General features: G+C 52.6%; 1 protein-coding gene across 1 annotated transcript in view; it reads left to right on the top strand.

Moving 5' to 3' along the window:
- The window catches only part of B4GALNT3 (beta-1,4-N-acetyl-galactosaminyl transferase 3), a 105,165-nt gene extending 94,548 nt beyond the window's left edge, over positions 1 to 10,617 (top strand). The window contains exons 15-22 of the mRNA XM_014539402.1: positions 139 to 200; positions 1,061 to 1,838; positions 3,868 to 4,187; positions 4,891 to 5,044; positions 5,272 to 5,344; positions 5,715 to 5,868; positions 6,495 to 6,621; positions 8,440 to 10,617. Of these exons, the coding sequence (XP_014394888.1) occupies positions 139 to 200; positions 1,061 to 1,838; positions 3,868 to 4,187; positions 4,891 to 5,044; positions 5,272 to 5,344; positions 5,715 to 5,868; positions 6,495 to 6,621; positions 8,440 to 8,548 (1,777 nt within the window). The 3' untranslated portion in view covers positions 8,549 to 10,617. The remainder of the gene's footprint in view (positions 1 to 138; positions 201 to 1,060; positions 1,839 to 3,867; positions 4,188 to 4,890; positions 5,045 to 5,271; positions 5,345 to 5,714; positions 5,869 to 6,494; positions 6,622 to 8,439) is intronic.
- The last annotated feature ends 483 nt before the right edge of the window (positions 10,618 to 11,100 follow it).

The raw sequence follows: 11,100 nt of genomic DNA, 5'->3' as shown, positions 1-11,100 counted from the left end.
ACACACACATGCTCACCCAGCCTCCCTCCTCTGCTCTGGTCCGGGACATGACCTCAGACTGCTGCTGGAACTTCCAGCAGAGCCTCATGCTCTGCCTGCAGGGCACCTGTGCAGCCTGCTTTCCCCTTCCTCCTACAGGTTCAGCTTTCAGGAGTACATCAAGATTGACCAGCCTGAGAAGCAGGGGCCAGAGCAGCCAGGTACAGAGTGAGAGCTGGGGCTTCCAGGTCAGGCTGGGAGGGGTGACCATGGTCTATTTCTAAGAGAAGTTCAGACTATGCTAGCCCCGCACCTGAGGAGCTTAAAATTCAAACGAGTCCAGCCAACATGGCTCAGTGGTTGAGCATTGACCTATGAACCAGGAGTTCACAGTTCAATTCCCAGTCAGGGTACATGCTCGGCTTGTGGGCTTGATCCCCAGTGGGGGCGTGCGGGAGGTAGCTGATCAGTGATTCTCTATTTCTCTCCCTTTCCCTTCTCTCTGAAATCAATAAAAAAATATTTTTAAAAAATCCAAACCACATGGCCATTCCTTCCACACCCAAGGGTGCAGAGCAGTACTCCCAGCTTTTCTATATCAAGGCACATGTTCTACAAGAACATGACTGTTGGTGACAGCAGGCTGGGTCAGCTGGAGGTTCCGAGCCCTGGAGATCACTTGGGCTGCCCCAGGGTGCGCTGTCCCTAGCACGTCATTTGAGAAGTTCTACAGAGAAGCACTGTCTTCCTGTGGCCTTTCTTCTTGAGGCGCTAGGGCCTGGGTTGGGCCGTTTGTTGGAATCCTCCATGTGCCAGGCACCTGCTAGGCACTTTGTGTATTTATATCACTCTGTCTTCACAAAAACCTGTGGAAGGTGGATCATTATTCCCTTTATGCAAATGGAGAAACTGGGGTTACTGAGGGTGAGTGACTCACCCCAGGTCACACAGTAAGTGGCAGAGCCCAGATGCCATCCCTGTCTGAAACCCCTTGAAGTATCACACATAATCACCAGGTATTTGTATGTCTTGGGAAAAGCTTGCAAACTCTGACGTGAGGAATGGTTGTTATTAATGACAGGTTTTGAAGAAGGCCTTCTAGAAGAGTCCCAGTATGGAGAGGCAGCAGAGGAGACCCCTGCTTCCACTGAGCCAGAGGGAAAACACGTGCCTACCTCTACCCCTGGGCAGGATGTCACTGACTACCACCTCCGGAGCCTGCGGAAACTCCTGGCCCAGCCCCGGGAGGGGCTGCCTGCCCCCCTTTCCAAGCAGAACTCTATAACTCCCTTCCCAGTGAAGACCAGCAATATCCCAGTCCAGCAAGCAGAGAAGATGGAGAGAAAACCCAGACCTGAGCCCAGCCAAAATCCACCTCATTCTGACAAGTGGCCTGGGCACCGGATGGGGAACCTACCTCAAGTCACAAGGCCCAGGCCCACTGGTGATAGCCCCAGGAAGACTCTAGGGCAGTCCCAGTGGCTTAATCAAGTTGAGTCATACATTGCAGAGCAGAAGAGGGGTGACAGGATGGAGCCTCTGGCCCCGAGGAGGGGTTGGCCTGGGGAGGAGAAGGTGGTAGCAGCTGCAGGCCAGGAAGGGCAAGTGGAGGGAGAGGAAGAGGGTGAAGAAGAAGAAGAGGAAGAGGATGTGAGTGAGGTGTTTGAATACGTGCCCATGTTTGACCCAGTGGTAAACTGGGACCAGACTTTCAGTGCACAGAACCTTGACTTCCAAGCCCTGCGGACTGACTGGATTGATCTGAGCTGTAACACATCTGGCAACCTGCTGCTTCCGGAGCAGGAGGCTCTCGAGATCACACGGGTCTTCATAAAGAAGCTCAACCAGAGGAGCCGGGGGTAAGGTAAAGGGCTCTCCTGGGGCCGGGGCTGAGGCATGCTGGCCCAGGGGGCAGGGACTTGGGGGCTGTAGTGGGTTCCCTTGTTGCAGACTCCTGGAAAGGACAAGTGCCTGGAGCCCCTGCCCCTGGAGGTGACCTGGACCAGTCAGGTCTTCGTCCCACCATCAAGCAAGGTTCTGAAATGCCTTGGCTCCCAGTCTAAAAGCACAGGGAAGACCTGGCAAATGTGGTCCCCTCTCTCAGGGAAGAAGCTAGTAAAAAGACAGATCAGGCAAAACGGAAGCTAAAAGAGACTAATAGGAACAAACCCCAGATGTGGGCTCGAAGGGCTAGAATGGCCGAGCTCTTTGTTGTTTCATTCATTTAACCAATCAACATTTTTTTCAATTAAGATAAAATTCCCACACCATTTAAGAGTATATGATTCCGTGGGTTTTAAGTATATTCATATATTGTGTGACCATCACCATTTTCTGATTCCAGAGCATTTCTATCACTTTTAAAAAATGTTTTTATTGATTTTAAAGAGAGAGGAAGGGAGAGGGATAGAGAGATAGAAACATTGATGAAAGAGAAACATCCATCGGCTGCCTCCTGCACACCCCCTCCTGGGGGTTGAGCCTGCAATCCCGGCATGTGCCCTGACTGGGAATCGAACTGGTAACCTCTTGGGTCGCCGCTCAACTACTGAGCCACACCAGTTGGGCCATTTCTATCACTTTTTAAAGGAACCCTGTAGCTAATAGTGGTTAATTCCCATTCCTCCCTCCTCCCAGTCTCTACGTTCTATCACTATAGATTTACCTATTTAGACATTTCACATAAATGCAATTATATAATATGTGGCCTTTCGTGTCTGTCTTCTTAGACTTAGCAAAATGCTTTCAAGGCTCATCCATGTAAAATGTATTGCCTATTTCCATCCTTTATATTGCTGTATAATATTCCTTAGTAGGAATATACCACATAATGTGTATCCATTCATCACTTAATTGACATTTAGGTGTTTCCACTTTTTGGCTATTATGAATACCAGGCTACTCGGAACATTCGTGTACTAAGTTTTTGTGTCATCATGTTTTCAGTTCTCTTGGGTATACACCTAGGAGTAGAATTGCTGGGCCATATGGTAACTCTATGTTTAATATTTTGGGGACCTGCGAATCTCTTTTCCAAATCAGCTACACCATTTTACATTCCCATCAGCAGTGTATGAAGGTTCCAATTTCTCTACATCCTTTGCCAACACTTGTTATTTTCCTTTTTTAAATAACCATTCTAATGGGTGTGAAATGGTATCTCACATTGTCGGTTTTTTTTTTTTTTTAATATTTTTTATTGACCCTCCACAGAGAAGAAGGGAGAGGGATAGAGAGTTAGAAACATCGATGAGAGACATCGATCAGCTGCCTCCTCACCCCGCACGGGAGAGGGATAGAGAGTTAGAAACATCGATGAGAGACATCGATCAGCTGCCTCCTGCACACCCCGCACTGGGGATGTGCCCGCAACCAGGGCACATGCCCTTGACCGGAATCGAACCCGGGACCCTTGAGTCCGCAGGCCGACGTTCTATCCACTGAGCCAAACCGGTTCGGCCACATTGTCGTTTTGATTTACATTTCCCTAGTGACTAATGATGTTGAGCCAACTAATGAACATTTACCTAATTATGTATTATGTACTGTTGTTTGAACAGAGTATTTTATTAATTAAAGTCAACTTCTGAAGGAAACTCATTCACCTTATATACAATCTCAGAGCTATAAAAGAGTTTAGAGATCATCACAACTCAATAGGTGCATTTTTAAAGATGGAGGCACAAAACACAGACAAAGCAACCAAAAACAAGGTGGAGGCAGGGAATACTAGAGAGGTTAAAAGCATCTTGCATAAGCAACTTAGCCAATGGCAAAGCGAGGACAAATACCCGAGTTTCTTGACAATTGGCCTCGCAGGCTTCTACCACACCACGCTGCCCCACAGTGGGGGAAAGAATTACTCAAGCCCCCACCCTTTTGCCATAGGAGATACCAGCTGCGGCGCATTGTGAATGTGGAGAAGCGGCAAGACCAGCTACGTGGGGGTCGCTACCTCCTGGAGCTTGAGCTGCTGGAGCAAGGCCAGCGCCTGGTGCGGCTCTCTGAGTATGTGTCTGCGCGAGGCTGGCAGGGCATCGATCCAGCTGGTGGGGAAGAGGCCGAGGCCCGGAACCTGCAGGGCCTGGTGTGGGGCCCACACAACCGCCAGAGACGTGTCTTGAATGTCCGGGCCCCAGAGCCCAAGCTGTGCTGGCCCCAGGGCTTCTCCTGGAATCACCGAGCAGTGGTCCACTTCATCGTGCCTGGTGAGCCTCCAGCCGAGCCTGGGCACTGTCAGCGGAGCAGGGACACTAATAGTAATCCTGAGCACCAGGTCTCTGCTCACTGACATCTTCCGGGAGCTTGTGAAAATGGCCACTTTACAGTCACGGAACTGAGGCTCACAAGAGAAAAGTCACTAGTCTAAGTGTACATGTCTAGAAAGCTCGAGCTGAGAGTACATACTGACTTGAGGCCATCACTCTTTCTGTGGTACCAGTTTCAAGGTTGGGTGTGATAATCAACTGGGGTTGTACTGGGGTTTACAGTTGATCTGGGGAGATAGGACAGAGAGGGTACCTAATAGAATGGGTTAGCTGATCATGACAAAGGGGACTGTGTAACAGATAGGAGTATAACAGTGGGGTGAGACAGGAAATAAGGATGATAAATAAGACAGACAGATTACAGGTTTTAAGTGTTAGAGCATGAGGGATAAATATAAGAGACTGATGGCAAGTCCTGGCCGAAGGTTTTCTCAGAGGCCCTGCCGGGGAGGCTGTGCAGGGTGGAGAGGCCCCTCCATAGTGAGCTCGCCTCTGTGTCTGTACGGCATTGCTCCTGGTTGCCCATAGCTGCGTCGCCCCTGAGCAGAGGTCTGATGAGACTCTGTCCTGCAGGACCCAGGAGTGGGCATGCCTTCTTTGTGTTACCTCTGCTTCTTTCTCTCTGCCTGCCCCACTTGGGTAGTGAAGAACCAGGCGCGCTGGGTGCAGCAGTTCATCAGAGACATGGAAAAGCTGTTCCAGGCCACCGGCGACTCACACTTCAACATCATCATCACTGACTATAGCAGTGAGGACATGGATGTCGAGATGGCCCTGAAAAGGTCCAAGCTGCAGAGGTGAGGAGGTTTCCTGGCTGGCGTGCAGCCTGAACCCTCTTCCCAAAATCAGCACTGCTGGGCCCGGGGCAGAGCCACAGGTCTCATCCAGCTTTGCTGACCCTAGTCTCTGCCATAATCCCATTCCAGGAGCACATCATCTCTCCTCTATGCCTGCAAAGTTCCTTCAGGGGACTGCCACGGCCTAGTCCTAATGCTCAGCCCCTCTCTTCTTTCTTCCCCTGCAGCTACCAGTACATGAAACTAAGTGGAAACTTCGAGCGCTCAGCTGGACTTCAGGCTGGCATAGACCTGGTGAAGGTAAATGGACTGGGAGGGGCTTGGGAGATGAGATTAAGGGTTGGTTAAGAGGTAGAGAGACATTTGGGATGTGTAAGGAGGTCAGTTCCTCTGGGAGGAAGGAATGAGGACACGGGGTCCTCTGTTGTGCTGCCAGGTGGAGCATTTTTCCAGAGTCCTTAAGTCCATAAAGAGTGGGGGAGGAGTCAGGATTTACTCTCTGATTGTAAGAACTGTGCTCTGATGCCCAGTACCGTGGAAATCTGCCCAATTGTTTAGTGGAGGTTTGTCAATCATGCAAATGGGAAGAGCCAGAGGATTGTCCTAGAGAGTGGCTTGGCCTTGTAGCCCTGGTCGGAGGGTCTGCTGATCCTCCCACATCTGTCCCCAGGACCCGCACAGCATCATCTTCCTCTGTGATCTCCACATCCACTTCCCAGCTGGCATCATTGATACCATCCGGAAGCACTGTGTGGAGGGCAAGATGGCCTTCGCCCCCATGGTGATGAGACTTCATTGCGGGGCCACTCCCCAGTGGCCTGAGGGTGAGCCCTGCCCTGGTCTAGGGAGGGTAGGAAAGACCTCCTGGCCTTGGTTTTTAACCCCAGAGCTGGAAACAGTCCTGTCTAACACAGCAGCAGCACCCTCCCCTCCTGCCCTTCTGCTGCTCTGCTCACCTGGACAGTCCAGAGATGTGCCCCAAGGCTGTGCTGCCAGCCACAGCAGCAGCAGCAATGATGAACATGGCCCTCCCCATCTCCCCCTTTACTCATTCATCACATGTTCATTAAGCATTTACTACGTGCCGGACTTGGCCGTGTGAGGATACAAAGATGGAAAGACAGGCCCCTCCTCTGGAGAGGGAAATGGCCAAGGAAACCGACACGCGCTATTGTTAGTAGCTACCATTGTGAGACCCTAATGTAAGACTGTCACCAGAACTCGGTCACTCCCTGGTAGGACTGCTGCTTTCACTGGACCCTGCACCTTAGCTCAGGGGCTTCCCCCACAGAACAGTCAAGGGACTTGCCCAGGTCAGACAGTTTTCAACCACAGGCACGCCATTGTCCATCTTGCAGAGGAGGCTCTAGGGATGCCACCTGGAGGCCTTCTTTACTCCCTCCTCCTGGCCCCTGGCTCACCTCACCTGGAGCTTCTTGTCTGTCCGCAGGCTACTGGGAAGTGAATGGATTTGGACTGCTTGGCATCTACAAGTCAGACCTAGACAGGATCGGAGGCATGAACACCAAGGAGTTCCGAGACCGCTGGGGTGGGGAAGACTGGGAGCTGCTGGACAGGTGACTGGGAGAGAGGGGCATCTGAGGGCTCTGCTCTGGGGAGGGAGTGGGGCAAGACCATCCTAGACCCGGCCACCTAGGCTGCAGGTTCCCCACAAGCAGGCGAAGGCATCGGACTTGGAGGAAGTTCTACCACTTACTGGGCTCCAGTTACTTCTCTTGCGGAGACTCAGTTTCTCTGTCTATAAAGGGGAGGATACTGCCTTTGTCTCTGTCACAGGGCTGGCATGGAAAGTGCTTGATGAACGGTCATGAGGTTAGCAAAAACTGACCTGTACAAATGTAAACGATAATTATCTGAGCAGCAAGCAAGTCACAGTGGGAGCACATGCTGCATCTCCAGGTCGGCACTCCCCTCCGACCCCCACCCCCGCAGCGGCCTGGGGAGGAGGATGAAGTGGTGGGGTGGATAAGAGAGACAGGCCAAAGGGTCAGGAAAGACTTCTGAGCCAGCAAAAGAGGTCGTGTGGACCATTAAAGGTCAACAAGCCATCCATGAGGTCTGGGTCCCTGGAAGCCTGGGGAGAAGGGAGTTTCAGGGAGGAGGAAACAGTCATGGGTATGGAAAACCTCAGAGAAGGACACGGCCAGGGGCTGGCTGGGCCGGGCCCCCAGGTCACAGGGGTTACAGAACTTGTGGGTGTGAGGAAGTGGAGGCTGCGTTAGGATGAGATTCCTCTTTCAGGAAATTTGCTGCCAACAGAAGGGGAGGGAAAGAGGATGATACTTGGAGAGTTGAGCTTAAGGGGTGGGGGCAAAGGAGAGAGGGGCTAAAAATCCAAGTAAGAAAGGGTGTCATTGTAGGAACAGTGTCCAGGAAGGGGGGACAGGGCAAGGTCAGGAGCACTGGGCAGTGAGACTTGACAAGGAAGAGATACACTGCTTCCTGAGGGCAAAATGCAGCCACCAGTCAGTGGGTGTCTGCCTATACTGGTAGGTGATTCACATCCATTTCTTCATTCAGTCCTCCCCAAACCTCTGTGAGGTAGGTGTAATTATCTCCATTTTTCCAGATGAGAAAACTGAGTCTTAATAACTTGCCCCAAATCTTGCAACTAGTAAGTGTCAGAGGCATAAATGCTGCATGTGTTTATGCCTTTTCCCTAGAGGGAAGAAAGGAAAGGAAGATAATAATACTAAGAGAGTTTAAAGTGCAAAGGAGGAAGGTTGAGGGAGCTTCTATGAGATAGCCCCGGTCTCATAAAGCCAGATCCAGGTAGATCCCAAAGTGGACAGAAGCCTGGACTAGTGGCCACCTCCACCTGTGGTCTTCCTGCGCAGCCAGGAAGATGCAGACCCCCGTTCAGTTCTCAACCCTCCTTCCTCTACTGAAGCCCAAGGAGAAAGAAACTGCTTCAGATTCCAGTAACTTGCGCCCATGCCCAAAGTACAGGTCTCTCTGAGAGAGGGACTCCCCGTGGGCTGTGCATGTAGGAAGAGGACAGGGGAGGGCTAGGATGAGGTCTGCTCCAGCCTCTGTCTCCGTCAAACACAATGATGTGTCTCCTGCTGGCTGAGTGCCAGGCACTGTGCTGAGCACCTCTGTCTACCATCTCTCGTCTACCACCACCCTCGAGTGCCTGTATATCATTATCCTCTTTCTAGATTAGTGAACTGAGGCTCTGAGAGATGATGTGACTTATATGGTGTGGAGCTGGGATTCAAACTCAGGCTGTCTGGCTCCAAAGCCCACACTCTGCACCACACCCCGCTCCTGCCTGTGGGGAACAAACAGGAAGACAGGGATGGGGCTGTTGTAGATGTGGCGCCTTGTTGCCTCCTGTGCTCTGTGGCTCATCCTGCCCCTCTCTCACTCAGGATCCTCCAAGCAGGCCTGGAAGTGGACCGTCTCTCCCTCAGGAACTTCTTCCATCACTTCCATTCCAAGCGAGGCATGTGGAATCGCCGCCAGATGAAGATGCCGTAATCCCAAGGGGTGGCCCACTGGACCGACCACTTCCTGCCCCTTGACTCGCGGCTGCTCCCCAGCACCCTGTGGACTGCTGGGGGAAGTGAGGTGGGGAGCAGAAGTCATGGCTGGGCCCCCAAGGCCTCAGCATAACACCCCCGCTCCACTGGGAGCTGTCCCCTTGCAGACAGCTATCGAGGCCCCTCTCTCCATCCTCTGGGCCTGCAGACGGAAGACGGAAGACTTTGTGAAGGGCAGCTTGAGGGGCTGCTCGCTCACAGTCACAGAGGCTGTGCAGTTAGGTCAGGGAGGGGAAGACCTGCTTGAGTGACATCATCCTACATCTTTGAGGTGCGTGCCAGCATCCACCCTGCGCTCCTCACAGGAACAGCGACCAGGAACTGGAAGCTCTTCTATTGGACATATTTTATTGGGGTTTCTTTCTTTCTTTTTTTTTTTTAATCAGAAAAGCAAACCTTAATTGTCCAAGACCCAGCATTGACTCCAAAAGGGGGATGGAGTGGTGCCTTTAGAGAGTGTCCCCACTTGCATACCTCAGACCCACTCCCGTGTAGAGCTGTGTCCCTTGGTCTGTGATCGGCAGCTGATTTATAACCAGAGGAGCTGGCCCCACGAGGAGCACATCCTCTGCTCTACCCCCGGCCGTGCCTTGCAGAGACACGCACATCTCTCCCAGGTGGTCACCAAACTGCTGGCCACCAATTAGGGCATTAACCTTACCCTCCAGGCAGCGCTGACTTCAGGCCCATCAGAAGCACAGAACTGGCATCCTCTTCCTGGTGCCACAGGGGTTGGGAGATGAGGAAGTGGTGGGCAGTGGGCTCACCCTGGTGTTGGGCATGTAGGCCAAGCAGGACAGGCAAGATGGAGGAGGCAGAGGGGAAAGAGGATGTGGGTGTACTAAGTAAACCATGACGTAGATGAGAGGAGGGGCCGGAGTCAGCGGGAAGGGATGAAAAGGGAAGTGGGAAGCTTTGAGTCCTCGCAGCCCAGCTCCCCGGACTTGCCGTCCTGCAGGGAGAGCCCCAGCCGTGGCCTTGAGTGGAAGAAGAGGAAGGGGTGTGGGTGGAAGGGAACCATATAATGGGCCAGGGTAGGAGGCAGCAGGGTGGCAGGTCTGGGGAGGTGAGGACGTGGTTCTGAGTTCTGTTCCCCAAGTGGAAGGGAGTAGGACTAGGAGGAACTGAAAAGTGAAGCAAGTTCAGGGAAAACAGCCCTCGGCCTTTATAGTCGAGGCCACCCTTTCTGTCACCTGATGATCACACACTTACCTTGCACTAATGATCCCCAGGTGCCTTTGTGGTGGGGATTTCTCTGCTGCTGCCGCCTCTGCCACTGCTGCTGAATTCACCGCTAGTGCAGTGGACACTGGATCCTGAGCTCTGCGGCTGCCTGGGAGGCCAGCACAGGGCTCCCTGCTGTGAGCAAGGGCTGATGGTGGTGTGGCAGGCCCAGGCAGCTGGCCCAAGCCCCCTGCTGGGACAGTCAGTCCCAGGCACAGCATTTGGAGGGTCTGCTTAGTGGGCCCTGTATTCACCAAGAGCATAAACTTTGCATAGGGGAGATTGGAGCCTGTTGAGAACCCTCGGGCTTGAAGAGAATCCTTGCCTCCATCTTAAGAAATCAGGAAGCACAGGGCTTTTCAGTGACTCGGTGGCTTTTGGATGCCCATACCTGCCCTTGGGCTATGGCTCTTTAGGGTCCCTGCTCCCGCTCACTGCCTTTGGGCAAGGTCTGTAGGGAGTAGGCAGAGCTACAGATGGCCAGCTGTGGTGCTAGGTTTCTTTCTGGGGCCACTCTCATCGTTGGGCATTCACTGGGAGGCCTGAGCCAGTCCAAACAGCCCTCCTGCTTCTCTTCTCCTGGTAACAGGGCCAGCCCAGCCTCCCCTGCCCTGCCCACCACCCCCTTGCTCCTGGCCAGTGCCTTGTGTTTGTTACCTCCACACCATCTGCCTTAAGGGGGAGGACCTGGCAAGGGCTCCTACTCTGTAGGGAAATGTCTAGGGTGGGGGAGGGACTGGGATGGTGGGGGGAAAGCATTAAATACTGCATCTTCTTAGAAAACAGAATGGCTCTTGCATTTTCTTGTTGCCCATCCTGGTGGGAGAGAGTTGGGCTGAGGGCCCCATGGTTCATGTCTCTGTCCTTTGGCCATCCAGCCTCTGAAGGACGTGCCAAGGACCCTTCCACGCCACCCTCCACCCATTACCATTAGTTTGATGCCTGCTGTGTGGCAGACAGCCTGCTCTGTGCTGTGGTTTGCTCCTGGAGGGGACAACATTGGTCCTGTGTGAGGAGCTCACAGTCTGATAGACGAGGCATTTCTGTTTGGCAGGTTAATGGAGCTTGGTGGTTTCAGAGGAGCGAGGCTGGTGGACACCCCAGGTGAATAAGGCTAGAAAGAGGGCCAGAATGGTTTTGGGGAATAGTGGAGAGGAGCTGAGGTGTGGCTTATTCTAAAATAGCAGACAATTTAAAAATACTTTCTGCTTGAGCTGGGGATGCCCTGTTGATGCTTTACAGGTGCAGACTGACCTCCCTAGTTAT

Source organism: Myotis brandtii, unplaced genomic scaffold (assembly GCF_000412655.1).
Source record: "Myotis brandtii unplaced genomic scaffold, ASM41265v1 scaffold216, whole genome shotgun sequence".
Classification (NCBI taxonomy): domain Eukaryota; kingdom Metazoa; phylum Chordata; class Mammalia; order Chiroptera; family Vespertilionidae; genus Myotis; species Myotis brandtii.
This window is presented reverse-complemented; position numbering and strand designations above follow the sequence as displayed.